Raw genomic sequence first — 21,409 nt, forward strand, 5'->3', positions numbered from 1 at the left:
TTCCTATTAAATTATCTCTTGTATTTCTAACTTTATGACTGTTTGTCTATTTTGAACAACAAAATCATGCAGGTAGTTAAAATGTAATTAAAGAAGAATAAAATCTTTTATCAAGTTATCACTAATGCATGTCGATCTAAACTACTAAATACTGAATATTGAAATTCGCACATACTGTATAAATCTTACCACCCAAACGGGATGTGAATCACTCCCCGTTCTACTTTAATTAAGAAAACTACTATCTTCCATTAATCTAAGAAACACCCTCCTCCTCCGGGCGATACTCACGTTCGCAAGAGATGTCGGGACCGTACCAGGACGCTTTTCCGTCTATCGCCAAACACTTGGCGCGCGGAAATCCGTTGGTGGCGTAGCCCATGTGGCAATGGTACTGCACGGTGGAGTCCAGGTCGAAGGTGGCCTGCTCAGGCAGAGCAGAATGACGAGCGTGCTCGATTGTAGGAGGCGTCAGGCAATAAACTGACAAGACAGATATGGAAAAGTCAGCGGGGCCAGGTAATGCAATTCAGTGGAAGCAGATTGACGTGTGTTTCGCCTCTGGTAAAGGATTTAAGGAGGGGGAGGTGAAGGATTTATGATTTATATAAAAAACGTACGCGGAGAGGTTTAGAATAAATGTACATTTTGTGTTTCCTGATCTCTCAATAAAGTGATCTGGAGCTAGTAAAATATTACTTATTTATCATAATCATCATTACTCTTTTTATTAGTGATAAAAAATATTTTTTACACGTATTCTGAAGGCATATCAAATAAAATTGTATCGTTCTCCTGACCATTAGCATAATTTTTGAGATTGACAAAGTGGGGTTTTTTGGCAAGAGAGTTTAGGTGATCTTGAAGATGGTTTTTGTACTCTATTTTGTATTCTGAGTGAGTTTGTATTTTATCGTTTATTGTACTCTTTTATCGTTTATTGCATTTGTGGCAAATTTTCTATTTTGTTACTTAAAAATATGCTAAACTAGTGGTGCGCATGGCATCGTTTTATTTATTTAAATTCAAATTTATTATTTTTTTAAAAGCGATTAACATTTTTGAAAAAAAATTACTTCGAAAAAATTTTCTCTTTATTTTGACATATTTTGGAAATTTTGAACTTATTTTCAAAGCAATCATACTGCTTTGACTGCATAGAGACAAAACATCAAAGTGCGTAAGCGCTGCGTCGCCGTCTACCGGAAAACATTGGTACGGAACCCATAGGAATGTAAACAAAATTTATACTTATTGTTAAAATCTCTATAAAATATCTGATCATTTGATGCGCATATGTCTAATGATCATTTTTGACCGCCAAATGGCATTTTTTTTACTTTTTTCATTAGATCTCCGAAACCGCTAAACCTGCCTTCATGAAAATTTGACCAATTCTTCATCTTGTATATATATATATATATATATATATATATATATATATATATATATATATATATGATCCAGTCTCATTTTGTAGACATGTCTTTAGGTAATATAAATAGTCCTGCAAATCTTATTACAAAATTTAGGCTCAACCAGATACTAATTTTGGGAATTTGTCATTAACTTCCGGAAGTATTTAATTCTGTTCGGTTTTTATTTTTGTTCTAATACGTTAATTGATTTTCCCGCTCTCGGCGTATAAGTTTTTGAAATACCGTGTCATATCGCATATTAATATGAGATCGGGACTGTTTATCATACGTTTCCCTTTTAACGGCAGAAACTAATTATAAAGCCTTGTTATGCATGCTTTAATATTGCAATTCACTCACGTGGATACAAGCGTCGAATGCATGCCAGAGTACGCGCGTTCGCGCGGATCAAGTTTAATTAATCGATTATAGTTGATCAACAAAGCGTTCAATATGTATCAAGTTACTTGGGAAGAAGAAAAAAACTCTAGTGCACCATATCCGCCTATGCTCTCATGTCATTTACCATGTGCATGCAAGGTAACCAATCGGAATTCAATTTTGAACATTTTGATCATTATCTGGAAATGGAAATTCCACTATAGGTACCGAGGAATTTGCATCAAAGTAGAGAATTGGGAAACGAATTGATGCAGTTTAGCTAAATTATATATAGTTTCAGTGACCCAATTTTATTGGAATTTTATTATAAACGATAGCACCTGTTTAAAAAAAATGTCTTTTGTTTAAGGGGTAACACCACCGTAACAACCTAAAAAACGAGTTTTTTTCTTATTTTTTTAGTGGAAGAAAAGGTAATAAAATTATAATATTGCACAGATTATTAACTTCTTGTAGGGCGAGTTATAGTAATCGCAAAAAAAATCGAAAATGAAAATTTTTATATATCTTCACGTTTCAAAGGTTTCTGAATATTTTGGCATACCTTATATATTATATCATATATTATATATATTATATATATATATATATATATATATATATATATATATATATCTTCTTATATATAAAAATGGAGCTCTCGATCAAATGATTCGGTAAACTCGAAAACGGCTAAACCGATTTGGCCAGTCTTAGTCTTGAAAAATTCGTGCCAATCCAGAGATGGTCGGAAAGGTGAGATATTATTTCAAAATCGCGTAGAAACTTTATATTTTTAATTTGAAAATTTTTGTAGAAGCGTAATTTAAATAAAACAATGGACGGTGGCTATTACGTGAAATGTTAAACATTTTTGACAGATGATGTTCAATTACGTTTAATATGATGTTTTACATGAATATTATTTAATTATGATTAAATTGTAGTAAGAAGTTTTGTTTGTAGTTTTATTTATATACAAAAACATTAGTAAACGGGCCGCAAGTGTTACTAGAGACTCAAAATATATATTGGGGTGGTCCTTAATGTAGACATTTTCGAATTTCCTTGCTCCAAGGGCTCGAATGGTTTCAAATTAAAAAAAAAACAACAAAGAGCAAATAAAAAAACAACACAAATTTTCACTTTTAATTCATTTGTCGCTAAGTTATGCTATTTCCATACAAAGTTTGATTGAATTGCGCACTTTCTGAAAGTTAATATTAAGAGCTAAAACTTTCTGAGAATTCTTTTTTATCAATTTGGAACCATTTGAGCCCTTGGGGGCAAGGAAATTCGAAAATGTCCACATTAAGGACCAACCTAATATATATATATATATATATATATATATATATTATATAAAAATATTTAAATTTATTGTTGGTATTATAATTCTATGTATCCCGACCGGAATTTTACGAAGCGAACAAATGTGATTAATTATGAACGTGATTTAGAGTTGCGATCACGATATGCGCCATAAATAAGTAGATATTGCAGATACAGATAGAGATATTGATAAAACAGGAATACTTTGAAAAATGGCCTATGTAATATGCATGGTACGAATGGCGATACATCGTCGAATAGCGAAGCCAGCTCAGAAGTGAAGCGCTTGCACTATTCGAGATCACTTCAACAAATAGTTGCCGTTATTGATTCAATTCACTATAAATATTTCAACGCATGCGACGAAAAGGAGAGCAAATCTAAAGATATGCCAGAGATTTTCCGGAGAATTTCACGACATGTGAAAGGACATAAATATTATCGGCAAATAGATAAATAAATTGGAACGAGCGAAGGGCATAAGAGGCGACACACACGGTTGACGACTAATTAGGTTTTCGGCGGCCCAGGGACTTTATTATATTATTGAATGAACCCTAATCACAACCTTATACTAGAGAGCACTACACTATACATACACACATTCATATATATAGAGGGTGTCCCAGACCTTCACATCAAGCCGAAACAGAGTGATAGTATTATGGACCTTAAATGTCCTAAAAAAAATATCTCAGGATGTTTGGAAATTATGAGTTTCTAAGTGCAACCTATAGCTTTGGTAAAAATGTGAACAATTTTCGGTTATTGTAATTAAATTGTATCCATTCTGTTCATTTAATCTTTTGATTCGCAATCGTACATAACATTTCCAGGACCACAGTCAAAAACATCGACACAATTGCACCAAGAGTTTCAAGAGCTAAGACTTTTTGTTGAACTATGAATTTAAAATTTTCAAAATTGGTCAACTTTGAAAAATCCTTTTTTTAAAAAAATGCTCTAAAATGGCAAAAGGCTTTAAAAAGTATGATGGTAAGTTTAATTATGATTGTAAAATAGTAAAATACTTGATACTTTCAATTAACAATATCCGAGTACAAACAAAAAAACCTAAAACTAACACAACACACTAATAATAATCGAAAATTTGTTACATTTTCATCAAAGTTCTTAAAAGCTCATAATAATCAAACGACGTGAGACCATTTTTTCTATTTTTTTTCATTGAAGTTATGATCAATACTATCATCCCATTTTGGCTTGACGTTGTTTTCTGGGATACCCTGTATATATTAAATTGGAAGTATGAGCTCGGTGCACATGCTTTACACTATTTATCAAATAATCTTAATATTAACATTTTTTGTGACTAATTTTGTCTCATCATCAGTGTGATTCATTAATAATTTTTATATTTTTTAGAAAGTCATATTCACTATTTTATCATCATTGAGTTCAAATAGTGCAGAAAAAGTGCAGTGTATTCGTACTGCCAATTTAATATTCTTACCACTCATTAATCCTTTGATATACGTACTTAAATATTATAATACAATATAATAAAGGTTACTCTCTAAATAAATCTTTTATCATTCTCATCTAAATTACAAATCAAACCCGTCCAAAATATCTAATCAAATTTGCCAAGAAAATCAAATACAACCCATATAATTCGTTTAAAATAATTCCGATTAATTTTATAAAAGTAATCAAATAACGAAAATTGGTTTTCTTAGAAGTGAAAGTACACAGGATCGTCTTCAATAAATGTTCAAAGTCAGAGCTCTCAGACATGAATACAAAATTAAGGCGAAGAGAAACAAAAAGATACTTATCAAGTACGGTGATTTCAAGCTGTTATAAAAAGAAGAAGCAAACTGCCACAATTGGTAAAAATTTAGATAAAAGATTTATTTATGATAAGAACATAAGAAAATATATAGTAAAATTAAATAGTAGTGTTGAGCGGGACTTAATGGGGTATTCTAGTGTAGAAATTCAAAAAAATCGTTTTTTTTATTTCATATTTTCAAACTTTATCTAAGAATATGGGTGCAAGAAGGTTTTTGAAAATTTGAATTATTTTCGGAGATATAGGCATTTTACTGACTCGGTCTCCATACTAGTTTGGCTTCACGCAAAACTTTAAATGCGTTTTCTCAGAACAGACTTTTTCAATACTGTTGACACGATTTTTCGAGTTTTAATCGACCGATTTACTTGAAATGTTCAGAGAGTCTTGTTTATAGACCTATCTATAGCCTGAACTAGGATTATCCCAAAATTCCAATTTTTACTATTTTTAAAAAATTCGAGAAACTCAAAAAACAGTAAAAAAACACTTTTTTTCAAACAGTCGCCAAAAAAATTTTTTTACTCATCGCTAGTTCGGGCGATTGCGACATCATTGTAGATTAATAATCTTTTTATTTTTTGCATTTTCGATGACTAGGAGGGCTGTCAAGACTGAGGTGCAAATTTTTTGAGACCACTTATCAGCTTTTTTATTTTTAAATTTTTGTTTTGTATTTTAATAATGTTAATAAACAAGTGGTAAGAAAATGGATAGTAAAAACATTCATTGCTTTCTTTTACAACACTTTAAAAATGACCTAAAATTCATCGCTCTACACTAGAATACTCCGAATTAAAGGTCCGCGCCTAAAAAGTACTACTAATATCAAAAAAACAAGTGAAGTGTGGATTTTTTAACGTTACTTTTTTGAAGTAGAAAAAATTTATGTGTAATTTGAGTCAAAAAACATGTTTCTATAATAATAAATTAATATTACTGAACATAGTCAGATAGTTGTTTGTTTGATAAGTGTTATTTGTTGTGATATAATTGGTTTGGATTTCACAATATAATTGCTCACAGTCAAATTAGACCTTTGTACCCCTTTCTACCATATCTATAATAACGCAAAAAACATACTAAGTTGATCAAAATATAATATAATAATATTATATATTAAGATAAGCATATAGCAAATTTTCAGTATTTTATCCTAATTGATTACACAAGCCTACAAATTTTTTTTTTGTTTGGTGCATCAAATGTTGAAGCTGATTCTTATAGTATTTTTGCGCTGATTTCAAATCTGCAAACCATTATTTTGTATCAGCTCTAGTTTTTGAGATGCAAAGAAGTTGCCGAAACCAGGTCCATTTTAGGTCGTCACGGAAAAGAACTTTTCACAGTGTCAACTAATGTCCCAACTAAGGCCGTATGGGTCTTGTAAGTTTGTATGCACGAGTAGGCATATCTCATTAAAATAACATTCTGAATTGTATTACTATTTTGTACTTTCATTCATTATATATCATTTATATCATATCTTGAAAACTAAAGCTCGTAGAAAAAAAAACAATGTTATTTTTGAAATCAGCGCCCCAAATATAATTAAAACAGCATTAAAATCGTTTGCACCATTTTCTTTGTTGGCCTTTGTATCATTTAAAAATAACTGATTGGGCAAAATACCTTGATTACTTTATATGATTTATCTATAAACCTGAACAATTGGTCTACGCATTGAGCAATCAAATTCATTAGATAAAAGTTTGTAATTACTAGCAAACGAAATAAAACAAATTGATTGACAACAAATCTGTCCCATTTGCCAAAATCTGTCCCAAAACCCGATGACCTATCTCGCAATCATTTTTTCAATTTGTGATATAAATCACGTAGTCCAACAATTCAGATCGACGATATGAATAGTGTAATAAAACCATATCGTTCGTATTCCCCGGGCCGCCTAGATACGACAACTCACTGTTTTGCTTGCAAGCCGGCGGTTTGCCGGCCCATTGCCCGTCCGCCTGGCAAGCCCGGCTCTGCAAACCGACGACGTGATAGCCGTGGGGGCACGAGTAAGTGGCGCGCGCCCCAAACAGACGCCCCGAGAGAGACACTTCGCCCAAGGCAGGCTGCTCGAGTTCAGGACACTCGCGATCTGAAAGGATAACAGAAATGAAAATGCGAGGCGTTCGTGATTTTTATGCATGGAACTATCTTAGGATTTTGACACGACTGTTTTAGATGGAGGTGTGTGGAAAATAGGAAAGTGAAGGAAACATTGGAAGTTCTGATAAGGTAGGAAGGGATAGTGAAATATGTAAGGAGAAGAAAAATGTAACTAAAGTATAATTTTTATATATGTCAAATACATAACATGCAAAAGATAAATGTGAACACTAACTGAAACAAATAAAATTCTACACGGAACTGTTAGACCAATTTTGAAGAAACTTCATAATCGCGTTCAGTATGTCTGAGAGTCGCCCAACATCTATTTTTCATCCACCTAAGTGGTAACGACTCGTCAAGTCAGGCCATCCTTATGATTTTTTTTCAATTTTTTGGATCAATTCATTTTATTTTATTTTGTTATAATTCCTAATTAAAAAAAAAACACATACAGCCCTAAATTATCAACTTCCTAGTCCAATGCATAGAACAATCTTGTGATTTTGACACGACTATTTTAGATGAAAAATAGAAAAGTAAGAAAAACATTTGGAGTACTGATAAGGTAGTAAGAAATAGTAAAATATACACATTTTTTGAGCCATTTTACAATATTATAATTTTTCCTAGTTCATAATTAAAAAGCACATATACTCCTAAACCTTCTTACCATAAATCCCTATTTCGTAATAATCATTTTAGTAATTGAATAACTTTTCATTGAAGCGCACTTTTAGCAACAAATGTGGAAAAACTTATTGTAGATTAAAAGTTGCACATCCTTAACATTTTTTCAAATCGAACAAATACTTCACAATGAGCAATGATTGTTTTTCACTGAGTTTTGATTTAGGCTTATGGAAAAATTTATTCTAAATTAAGAGTTGCACATCCCTAACATTTTTCCAAACAGAACGAATTAGCAGCAAATGTTTTACAATAAAAGTCTGTTCCTGTGTCCGAGTTCTCAAGAAACTATTTTAATGTGTTTTTATGTGGTCTGGTTACCACATAATAGCAAAAATAATAACCATTAGTTACCAACCCGCCTATTGGAATAAAATAAAACCGTCAAAAGTAGAATAAACTCCCATTCATAATAAATATCACAAGTTTAAGTGGAGTTTTAAAAAGATAACTCGACGGTATGCTCCGAAAATATTCGTGACTCTTCTCAGCCACTGTTGGATGATTTTTGACACTCATATCCGCATTTGCCTCAAGGTAGGAATTATTTATGCGAGTTTCTGGAACATTTTTTCGTGAAATATCTCAAACTTAAAGTGTCTCGTATATGTTACACGCCTAGTAACAAAACAAATGGTACCGTGATAAAACGGAGGTAATAAGAAAATATTACAGCATTGCTTAATTTTTGTATAGACAACGATTTTTTGATTAACTAGGTGTAAGTAAAATTTTGCATAAAACGACTTCTCAATGCGCGCAAAAAATCGACCCAATCCCATATATTACCCCAGTAGAATCAAATCATGGCTAAATATTACTTTTATTTGAGCTAAATATTATTTCTAGTCTTTAGCCCACATTTTTCCAAAATGCCGGACAGAAACAATTAATTTATATTAGTATATAAATAGCTACAAAATCAATTATAAAAAAATCCAATATTCACACTAACGTTTTTTTTATGAATTTTAATATTATTAGAAAACTAATATTCGAATAAATATTTTTATAGTGCACTCAAAGCATATCTGCACATTTTACATCTACATATTATCCCTTTTAATATGTTTGTCATCTCATAATATTATAATATTTTTTACATTCTAAACGTCTGAAAAACAAAGCTGAAACAATATACAGTATTCTAGATGAGTAATGGTAAAAAGTTTCAGTTTAAATCCTCTACAAACAACCAACACGGCAGCGTGACAGAAGATTTCATGAAATATTTATGGCTTGTAAAATGATAATATTAGTTTCAAACAAAAAGTAAAAGTCATGTGGTATACTTGTATATACCATAGACATGGGATGGAATTTAACTAGAACACTGAAGATATTGAGGACAGCTTATATATCAGATTTTATGGCTAGAAGTTTAATATATATGGGATTGCAGATATTGGTTTTTCTTTGATTGGAACGTGGTTGAAGTTTGGTTTAAATAAAATAATAGGAGGAGTCCCGTAACGCCGGACGGCACCAAGCACCGGACACTATTTAACACGTATTATTTAAGCGAGTATAAATCTTTTCATTTCAAAATGCAAGTACATTCAAAATACATAAAATATTTTTTGATTTATTTATAAATAACCTTAGGTGTCCGCCACTAGAGGACTTCCCCATACAGCTTAAAAAATAAACTAGTAGTAAAAAGCATCATTTTCCAATCTGGCCTAAACTTAATGTGCAATGTTAAAATTAATAGAATAACAATAAGAAGTAGAAAAATGTTGGAAAAATATGATGAAGTAAGTGTAGTTGCACTAAGATCAATATAAGAACTATTTTTTATATCAAAACAAATAAATCACTCCGCTCCAATTTCTTAAACAGTTATTAGTTAATGACTATTTGTCCAAATACACTTCAATTTCATTTCTAAGGCCTAATAATATGTTGTACCATTAATAATAAATTTACAAAGCCATTAATCATGACAAGATTAATACATTGTGTGGGACGCACACATTGTGTTCGACGCTTCGAGGAAAGTCGAGTGCAACTAGAGTACTGGAGTAGGTACAATGTAATCCACAACTGCAAGATATTTCAATTAAGCTCAAGTAGATATTATACATTGATGCTTTAAAGGTTTTATGTTAATTAAAAATCATGTATATATAGCCAATGTTGAAACATAGTTGATAAAACCAGTCAGGTTGTCGAATTAAAAAAAATATTAGCACTAATTTGTTTAGCCTCTACTTTTTGACACCAATTATATGTCTGCACCAAGCAGTTTATGACAAATAGAATGTAACAAAAAGTTGTAATATTACTTTCTACTTACAACTAGATGACCCGACAGTACTTATGTTTACAATTCTATACTATATAGTCTATATCGAAATGTGTATACATCCACCCATATGGATCTTAAATGTACAACTGCTTTAAATAAAATCATGAGTATTTGCTTTTTTGAAACACATTTTTTTCTTATAATTAGTTCTTTTATTGATATCCGACGTTATTTTGAAGAAAAATGAAATTACACCACTGAGAAGGATGTCATCCCCCCGAGAAATGGCAAAGGAGTATAAACTATTTTCACTTTTGAACTTGAGAGTAAAATAAACCTAATTTCAAAATTTCATACAAATTGGAGCACAGTAAAAAAATTCAGACCCAAAACGCTCCATTGACTTGAGTAAATATTCCGTATCCGATGGCAAAAATATGAAAATTCGATTTTTTCTCGCCGTGAGAAACATCCTTGAACTTCAACATACATTTTAAAAAAAGAATTGGCCAAATTGGTCCAGACGTTATTGAGTTATGCGCTTACCAACACATTTTGCGATTCTTTTTTATATATAAGATATACTGTGTAAGCCATCACAGTAAATATTATTCAAAATAATTCATATAAAATAATAATAATATAAGCCATCATGTATTTCGACAAACACATTAAATCTATCCTTCCAATAAATGTGGACAAAAAGACCTATCATCTGCACCCAAGACCCAAATACAAATTCTATTATAATTCTATTAGCGTTTTATTGGGGAAAGTTGTATACAAAACTTTAACCCTAGGTGTCTTGACGAATAGCGTTCCATTCGGGCTGCACAAAAGGTGAGATTTACGATAGAAGTTTTCAATGGCCAAATTTCCAAGATCCGGATAGAAGACGTAAACCGAGTGCAGAAAGCATTAGCTTAAAAAGCGAATTCCGTTCGATCACATGGGGTAGAAAAACAAGAAAAGTACAAGTATACTTCCTTAGAAACTAACGGAAAGTGTATGAATGGAGTTTACTCTTTCTTGTTTGTAACTGATGGTGTTTGACGTTTGATCAATTAGGGAAACTAAGTTCTTTGTAAAAATCAGATAATTATATTGTAGAGTTCTAATTGATAATCAATTCTTGGATAAAGTAAATAACATGTTCTGAAGGTATTAAGGTTTTTGGAAACATAGTTTGCTCAAAACAATATTTGTTTTAATTTTAATGTTATCAAAACACTCTGCTGCTGCATTCTAATAGGTTTTTGGTAAAGGACTTGCAAGTCCAAGGATGGTTCCTACGGCGAGAAAAATTCGAAAAATTCTCATACAAACGTTTTCTAACTAAAACGTAAAATCAATTTGAGCTTTATTGCCATTATATAGAGTTCATATTAAATTACAAGCACCCACTGTATACTCCTTCTAAACGATTATTCGAATTTTGATAAATCTGTCTGAAGTTTGTTAAGGAAATTTTCTAGGATGTGATTATAAAGTACTGGGATGTATGTGCAATATTGTTAAAATAAATAAACCCTTAGAGGTGCCAACACAAAATTCGGATATTAAATTTTCAATATAGTTTTTTTTTTCAATATTTAATTTTTTTCATTTTTTACTAATCTTCACACAATATTTTTAAAATTCGTAAAAAAATTTACTTGATAACAACAAATGGGAAAGTAAAGATGAGTACATACAATGAATACGGCCCTCACGATATCGATTAGAAGAAGTTTAAGGTGAAATTTTGGATATCCTAAATAATAAATTAAATTAATTTAGTACCAGTGTAATGTTATAGTTATAGTCATATTATACCGTTTAAAAAACTTCAATAGTGTGGAAATTGAAACTCATCATTTTATTCAAAGCAGTTCTACATTTAACATCGCTCATATTATAAATGCATATGCATTTTTGCGTGAAGAGTGATTTAAAAAACAATAGTTATTATTTTTAGGTGAACGGTAAATATCAGTATATTATATTAAAAAATTGTAGACATGGGTACAGGACAACGTCTGTCGGGTCATCTAGTATATTAATAAATTTAAACACATTTATATCCCTACAATGTAAAAACTAAACTATTTATCAAGTTAAACTTTTCAAAATTCCTATTTCTCACGGCTTTTACAAATACTTGACTTTGTTCTATGTTCTACCCCTTTGAAAATGCATTTCCATGCAAGACTATAAAGTTATGCCACTGAAAGAGTGTGGCTACAGTTCTAACTTTGAAAAATCCGACTTCTCAGAAGTAAGTTTTATTCAAAAACATTTTCGTTCAATTTACGTACTTTCGAATGAAAAACAAACATTGCAAGCATTCCCCATTATAAAGTCACATAAATAAGGATTAGTTCTCCAGAAATCTCGGATATGCGCAAAAGGATGTGATATACTTAAACTTTGCCGAAGCGAAGTACTTTAAAAATGAATACCGTAACTTCTCGTTAAAGCCCAAGTAGTTTATGTCTCGCCACACAATTTCCTAAGTGCATCAACATAAGAAACTCCTTTACTGGGCTGGGGGCTGGAGAAATGCTTAGAAAGTATCCTAAGGGCAGATTAGCGAGCTCTTAATGATCACACTGCAGATATAGTTCTTAAACAAAAACTTTGCAGTACACTACTGCTCCCAAAATGCACAACTTTTCGTAAGATTCGCAATTTTGATTAATTTATAATACATTAAATCATTAATAGATGATGATTTATTATCGTGTTTCAAAATAAAAAAAATCTGAAGATATAGTCTAGTGAAGTCGATGTAGTTTTAGTGTCACAGCCAAATAAAAATATTTGTCGCGTGCCAAATAGAAGGACACAAAAGGGCAAAATTCGAGTTTACTTAAATTTATAGTCATCTAAATAAGATTTTAGGAAATTACTCTATTGTCATTGCAACAATGCATCGAAGTGCTATTTGTACTTGGAAACATAATTCAGATTTTTCATGGGAAAACGGGTTTTGCAACCTCTCGGTTGATATCAAATTCGGGATTTCAAACTTAAACAAAATATTAAAACTGATTGATATCAGGTTATAGGTAACTTGGGGTTCAAATTCGAAATCTTGTCCTCGCCAGACCAAAAACTAATATATTGCGCATGTAGCGTGTACTTGCTCAGGTTTTTTCAACTCTGAAATGTGTTCTACCACATGGACTAAAACTAAGTTTTGGATAGCATGAGAAACATCATTAGCCTCTCCAATAATGTTAATTAAAATTTAGTCCAAACAACCGCACTATCCAAAAATTTAAAACAAACAAATATTTTTAATTTTTCATTGACTAACAAATGATAATTTAATAATATTTGTTATTAATAATATAGTCCACATCAATGTGAATAGAATGGCGTTATTTTTTGTCGATATCTTTTATAGTTGTGACAAAAAGTGACTTTGAAAGAGGGGCCACTTTCGTATATTTTCAATGATATCTCGACCAAATAATGAGCTAGGGAGTTGAAAATTGGTATATCGGATTTTATCAGAAAAAGCTCTAAATTGCACCAAATCATTTAAATACCAGGGTGAGGCCAATTCTGTATGGAAACACGACCAAAACCTTTCGCATTCAATTCATATCACCAGTTTACTATAACCTGGTTAAATTATAGCCTCTGGTCTAGAAGTGGCTCAAATTCAAACGTTTCTCGAAAATCCCTTACAATATCCTCACCAGCTTTCCATCTATTAAGAAACAATCTATTAAGTAGAATAGGACTTGAACTTTGCAATTACACTTGCACCTCTCCGCTATCCGTACAAGAGAGTGATATTTGAGCACTCAACCTCAGTGGAAATACGTTTTCAAAGTTCAAAAGCATTGTGTTTACTTGTGACAAGTGAGTGTTTAATGTTGTATGAAATTTTGTACACAGACTACACGTACAATCGAGGAAACCTATTATATACACACATTGTAGTGGCACACGCGACCAGACTAACACATTGTGTCCGAAGAGGTTGTCGTTTGTAAAATATTAATACCCTCGATCCACTATGTAAATAGGTACATCTATTCATTGCATAAATATATATATATATATATATATGTGTGTGTATGTGTGTTGTGTGTGTTTATACATCCTAGGACAGATCCATGAGCTGAGGTAAAATCCAACTCAATTCAGGGAAGAATGTGAGAGATTGCCAGTGTTCAAAATGGGCATTTGCAATTGGATACGTATTTTCGATCAATATTCTCAAGTAAAAGTTGATATCACTACTGCTTGATATTAGGTTATCCATAGAATTTTATATAATCTTTATTATTTTCATTCGTTTCACAGTAAAATTTTAACTGGAGTACCCACAAATAACTAATGACACATTCACAATGGCATAATTAAACTAGTTCTTAACAATTCAAAAATATATAAAGAGTGAAATCTTTGTGAATATAAATATTAGAAAGATGTTCAGAAATATTAAACATGTTCAGCAAGTTATAATTATAAATAAATGATTAATAAAATAATTTGCAAAAAAATAAGAATATATTTTTCCTTAATTAGTCGATCAATATTCATAATTTTATCTTTAATTACTGATTTTGAGTACAACCACAAAATAAAAACTTGTCTGTGTTAACGTAGAATACGATAATTTATTATTCTATATCTAGTTTACGAATGCCACATTGTAAAATAAGCTCAAAACAAAAATATCCTCTATAAAATATTAATTTTTAACCTGATTACTATGAGCTTATTAAATAAACGCATGGAAAGCTACTTTATGGCAGAATTTACTTTGCGTGAATTTATATATCTGCAAATGCAATTCCGACACAAAATTTCATAATAAGCTTAAAATAAAAATTTCTTCCGTAAAATGTTAGTTATATATGTCATTATATAATATCCTTATATATATAAGAAAATATTTATCATTATTTCATCTGATTACTCTAAGCTTATTAAATAAACTCATGAAAAGCTACTTTGAATTTGAATTTATATATCTACAAATGCAATTCCGATACAAAATTTCATAATAAGCTTAAAAAAAAATTTCTGTAAAATATTAATTTGCTGGTGCTTATTATTTCATCTGATTACTCTAAGCTTATTAAATAATTCCATGAAAAGCTACTTTAAAGCACATTGTGATAATTTACCTCTCGAGAAATTTCACATCTTGATCGCAAATGCAATTCCGACTCGAAATTGCACAATGAGCTCGAAAAAAAAATTAATTTAATATCAAATTAATTTTTAGACATTCTTATATTTATTATTCTATAAGATTGCTATAAGCTTAACACGTTTGCAGACAGTGAAGATACAAAAATTGACAGTCATTTTATTTTTAAATTGGTTGTGATATCATCATATTTTATATCCAATATTTTAATCATTATACACGATGAATGCTATAGCATCCGTACCAAATATTAGGATTTCATTGTAAAATATCATGCGAAACAGTACGCGATTGTGGAATATTGAAATAATAATAAATAGAGTTTTAGAGTGTAATACTTCAGAGTACTGTGGGTACTGTGTGTAGAAGCAAAAATTGAAAAGTTCTAAGCTAAAACTTTCAATGCTAAGTTACCAGTTGTAATCACGGAAGATTAATTAACATTAGAGGTTTTTATAACCATGTAACAAAAATGCACATACTTTGTGTGAGGCAAAAGTTTTGTTCCGAAGCATACCTGTGCTCGAAGGAAAAAGATCCTCCGGGTCGTGTTAGGGAACCCGTAACAAACTAACAAACAAATTTGCAAGTGGTCTAGCAATCTACTTTATTACTGTTTCCCCCCGAACGTGCAAGGAACGTCAGTCACGTCTGCCGGGCTTTATAGTCGGTGTATCTGTGCTAAAGCGTATTATACCGTATTATAGCGCCTCGTGCCGGACTAACACCTCTTGTCCGAAAGGGGCGCCGCCGGAGCGCCGTAGCGCCTGGCCGCCGATAAAGCCCACCGGGGAGCGCTTGTTTCGGAACGCTTCAAAACTTTCGCGAGCGCAAAGCTCGCTAACACTGAACAAAACAAAAGCTTGTAATGATAATTGGACTAATTGCGCCCGGCTTCAACGTGAATAACACAATCGCACGGCTTTGGACGGGCGATAGTTTGAATTTATGGTACGGCCGGCTGCGTTTGTTAGCAGGCTATATAATACTATAGAGTAGGGCAGCCTGATAGTTTTTCTACGGTTCGCACTTGAATTTTTTGCTTTCGAGCTTATTGTGCAATTTTGCGTCGGAATTGCATTCGCGAATTGGATATAGAATTTCTAGCGAGGTAAATTATCGTTAACGTACCTTTTCATGAGTTTATTTAATAAGCTTAGTGTAATCAGATGAAATAGTAAGTATAGGTATTATTAAAAAATAATATAGCTGAATTTTTGTTCGCATTGGAAACCAGATATAGAATTTTTCGCTAGGTAAAATATTTTGTTCGCCAATTCAGCTATAGCTTTTCATGAGTTTATTTAATAAGCTCACAGAAATCTTATGAAATAATAAGTTGAGACTCAAATAATATTCCATAAAAGCCTTACAGTTTCTTAAGGGCACAACTAATGTAAAATTTTCAAAAAATCAAATTTTCAATTTTTCCATATTTCGATAGGTTATACCTTTAAAAATAACATACCAATATTTTAAATTGATATATTAAATAGTTTTTGAGTCACAGCCATTTAAAGAGTATATATATAGTACAATATAGTATAATGATCATTTAATCTTTAAACGCGTTTTTCTCGAAACAGCATTTTCCGAATTTGCTGCAGCGATTACTCAAAAACAAATGATCCGATCACTATCAAATTTTTTTACATGTTTATATATAGTTATCCGTAAAATGAACTATCGATTTTTTTTCGGATCAAAAATCGAATTTGGCAATCGAAAAACGACCAAAATTTTGGGTAAAATTCGACTTTTTTTTTTAAAACGCCGTCATTTTGTCAATTTTTGTTTTTATTCGCTTTATCGTAGTTCATTTTACAGACAATATTATCTAGTTTAATGAGATTTTTTTTAATTTAATCACGTAGAAGGCCGGAATCACTGCAGCAGTGAAAGGCCTTTTTTTGTCGCGCCGTTGGAGATCGACGATAATTCAAAAAATGTTTAATTTTTTCTTAAAACTTTTACTATGTATTCTTAAAACATGTATAAATATATTCCTAAAATTTTGAAATGATTGATAAAGTAGTTTTTTTTAATATAAATCCCAAAAATCATCTTTTTTAGGCGATTGCACTAGTTGTGGCCCTTAAGGTCATTACTGACGATTTGTTTACATTAGTACAAATTTTATTAAAAAAACGATGATGGAATCAAATCAGTGTCAATATACAAATATAATTAATAAGAAATTATTATTCATATTACTAATCGAGCATGTATTTTGAAACCAATTGCCTCAGGCAACTTGTGTATTTTACCTTAAAAGAAAATAGGTCTAATCATTACTTTATAGCTTATTAGAAATAAAAAATCGCATAAACAATATTACATAATTTTATCACAGTATAAAATGCTCCTTGAAAGAGCATTCTGTGTACGTTCATTCGTGGATCTAAGAATAAAGTTCTGCTTAAACGTGTCTGACGTTTCGTTCATGTCTCGAGATAAGAGCAATAAAGTAAATTGGCTGGGTCCTTAGAAATTATTCTGTCACTAAACTGAAGGTCTGCGCGAGTTCAGATTGTCTGAATAGGAAAAAGGAAAAATGAAGAATAGTCACAAACTTTATAAAAGAGAGGTAAACGAAAATCTTAGAATAAATAATATTAATAATATAAAATAATATTAGAATAAATAATGTGTCCTAAAATGATAGATCTCAGTAAATTAGTGTCGTTCAAAGTCATCCCAAAATTTATTTATCATTATCCTGATTGGTTATTTTCGTCCGTCGGTCATTTTCCGAATTGGCCGGGCGGTCCGGCGTCGAGAAAGTCATTACCAAAAATGTCTTCCCATATCAATGTGTTAAAGGCGCTTAATGGGCAGTAGTGCGGTCTGACCAAGGGGGCCACGGACTGAATACGACCACCCTACATGCACTCTATACCATTATAATAGTATCGCTCTCTCAAAACGATCCCGGTAATGGCTTCGAAACTTATTAAGCGCACAATCATCAGGAACAAAATTATTAACGAACGCGAAATTAATTTTCTCTTCACGTGCCCGTATTTCATAAAACAGATCAAAGTAATTGTGGGCTTGCGTTACCGTGTTGGATACAAATAATTCTTCTTAACGGAATACCGTTTTAACGCTTTATGTAGGTATACTTTACAAGACGAACGTGTATATAAGTTACATGAAAGGTGTATTCGTATACAAGGGATGTTCACCCCTTGGGCAGTTATCGCGCTGGGGTTGTATATAATGAATTATTTTCTTCTTTAAGACAATCATCCGCTACTCAACGGCCATTCTGGGAATACATGATTGTATTTATCATATTATCTTATTATAAAATATTACGTAAGTACACGTATCTACTAGCAACGTTATGGTATACTTTTATATAAAAGATTGTGGATTTTATACGCTCTTTCACAAGAGGACATAACAATTTTACTTCATGGATTAGTGTTTCGATTTTATTAAATTGATGCCAATTATAAAATTCAAATTTATGTGTGAAAATATTTTTCATTTTAACAAATTGAGATGGACACAACTATGAAACAAAAAATATTAGTAAAATATCCACTTCTTCACTGTTCTGGCTTATTCTAAATCTAAATTATCATTAGAAAACTAAATTCTACTTTATAAAGCGACAATAAAACCGATTTGGACTTATGGCGTAGAGTTGTGGGGCTGCGCCAGTAAATCAAGAATTTCATCTATCCAAAGGAAACAATCTAAAATTTTAAGATGTATTGCAAATGCACCTTGGTATGTCAGCAACCGAATACTACATAACGATCTAAGAATCGATACGTCCAGGAGTAGGAGGTAGTGAAAAACAGAGGGGAATTCATCATGACACGATCATCAACCAAACAACCCCAATGAATTCCCGTTTTACAAGCATCACATATTAGAAGATTGAAGAAGAAGCATCCCTTCGTTCTAATGCATTAAAATGGAGTAGCCCCAGGGGTGATCTCCGTCATGTCATATATATAGAACTCCAATACTGTTACTGGAGTTCTAATAATCAACACAATAGACTTATAGAATTTTTTTTTCTGATTGCTATTTAATTATTGTAAACAAAAAAAAAAATATCCACTTCTGACCAAGTCTGACAGCAGTATTCATAAATTATTCAAAAATCAATTCGTTAGAAATTCTACTAGTTTGTAGTAGTATTCACACAAATTATTATAATAAAATGTATTTATTAAAATAAACTTGCCTGGTTTGATGCAAGACATGCCACACGCTCCATCACACAAACATTTCTTCTTCTTAGACTTGCAATCCTCGTCTGAAGAACATTTTCGAAGACATTTCTGACCCTGAAATCAAATTCATATGTATTTACTCCATACAATACATGTATTTGCTCTTTACATATAAAAAAACATACCTACTACAATTACCACAATTCATAACCTTATCTTATACCAACACTGCAATTTATAACCAGGAACAATCGTACTTTTCTAACAAAAAATATTTATTCATGAATCACTTTGTACAATACACCGATAAAAGAATGTCTGATTATAAAATTACTACTGTAAAAGAACACATTAATGTTGATAAGAGCTAAAAGCTCTTGGAAAAGTTTGCTAAGTATATTCATAGTTCAGAATGCACTTTCTCACAATAATGCCACCAAATATGCAAATTATTTTCTGACAGAAATTAAAAGTTAGAACTTTTAAAAAGCTCTGGAGGTGGATAGTAATAAATGTCACCTAGAGATAATAAGTACAATCTCTACATTTTAAAATTTAAAAATTAATTTGAAAATGCATTGTATAAGAATTATTATCTATTTAGTTCCAAGAAAGTTTGTAGGATTAAAATCAAATTTTTAATATTTTTCTTTTCGTTTTTCAGAAATATAAATGTTAAAAATGTGTTTTGATTAGTGTCATTGATTTTTGTAGTTTTCAAAATAACTGGTGTTTTTATCACAAAAGAAAGCTCAAACTTATGAATGCCTTTTTACAAAAAAATCCCAATAACTGATTATTTTTTTATAACTGTATATATTGTATATTATATCTATTGAACTAATCGTTGAAGTCTTATAAATATAAAAACAAAAATTTCTCTACCATAAGTTTCGTAGCGCTTGAGGGAAATAAATAACCATTCTCTATACTTAGTTCGATTTTTAATACCCCCTTGGCACAATTTCAGAATTCCAACCCACTGAAGTAAAAGCAGAAACGTTCCGAAGTATTACTTTAGTATATCTATCTCTCAAAATCGGATTTCCTGGTGAATTCGAGTTCGAGCCCAAATCACTAAATAGTTTCCTCCTGGATAGCGCAAAGACGTGACGCCATTAACGAAAACAATCAGGGCCATCAATTCCGATGGCGTGTATTAGATTAAGCTCATGTAGCTCCTGTATTTGCCATTAATATGGCTTTAAGTCTTTAAACATTCCACGTTGTAGGGGCATTACGTTTATTGTGATTGGTTTAATCCGGGAATAACATAAATGCAATTTAGGAAGTACAACTTGCAAAGGTACTGGAGTACCAATTCAGAATTTTAGGGAAACAAATATGAACATCCAGGACATTTGAGAAAGTCATCGGAACATTACTGAGTTTATTTCTGAGAGGGTTCCTACATCATTGTAATGGAAAACAATCAAATCTATCAATCATGTTTAGTGTAATTGGATCAAAATAGTAAGAAGCTACTCTTGAATCCAAGATAGCAGGAGGTTACTCTTAAATTTAATGTAAAATATGGGAAACATATAAAAGCACATGGATGATTTTAGACAATTTCGACTCGTTTTTATAGGAAATCTTTATTTGAGAAACAAATAGTTGATACATTTGGAGTTGTGAAGTCAACTTCACAATTCAAAAATCTTTAAATCTCAAATTTTATTGATGAAGTCAATTTTTGTTAGATTGAATGTATGTTAGATTGAACCAGGTTGTTTTCTCTATTGCCATCAATGTAGCTTTTAGTCCTTAAACATTGTACGTTGTAGAACATTATGTTTATTGCGATTGGTTTAAGCCAGATGCAATTCAGGAAATAGAAACGATCCAAGATAGTAGAAGATACTCTAGAAATTACTCAGAAAATCGTTCAGAAAAACCGGGCACATGCAAAAACACAAGTATTAGCACATATAAAAAAGCTTCTCGAAAAACTCTTGAGTTCACTTACCAATTTTGATGGGATATCACGAAACCAATGTTGTTTCCTAAAAACCCAGGTGAATAAAATCTGTGTCCTCAATTGTACTA

At 31.4% G+C, this 21,409-nt stretch overlaps 1 protein-coding gene across 1 annotated transcript in view; it reads right to left on the reverse strand.

The window, feature by feature from the left end:
* Nucleotides 1–21,409, reverse strand: part of LOC113383179 — a 49,154-nt gene that overhangs the window by 15,872 nt on the left and 11,873 nt on the right. The window contains exons 4-5 of the mRNA XM_026621425.1: nt 6,875–7,054; nt 292–483 (exon numbers count right to left, since the gene is read on the reverse strand). Coding sequence (XP_026477210.1) covers nt 292–483; nt 6,875–7,054 — 372 coding nt within the window. The remainder of the gene's footprint in view (nt 1–291; nt 484–6,874; nt 7,055–21,409) is intronic.

Source organism: Ctenocephalides felis, unplaced genomic scaffold (genome assembly GCF_003426905.1).
Source record: "Ctenocephalides felis isolate EL2017-DRISC unplaced genomic scaffold, ASM342690v1 CF-g0.4_SCAFFOLD_03570, whole genome shotgun sequence".
Taxonomy (NCBI): Eukaryota; Metazoa; Arthropoda; class Insecta; order Siphonaptera; family Pulicidae; genus Ctenocephalides; species Ctenocephalides felis.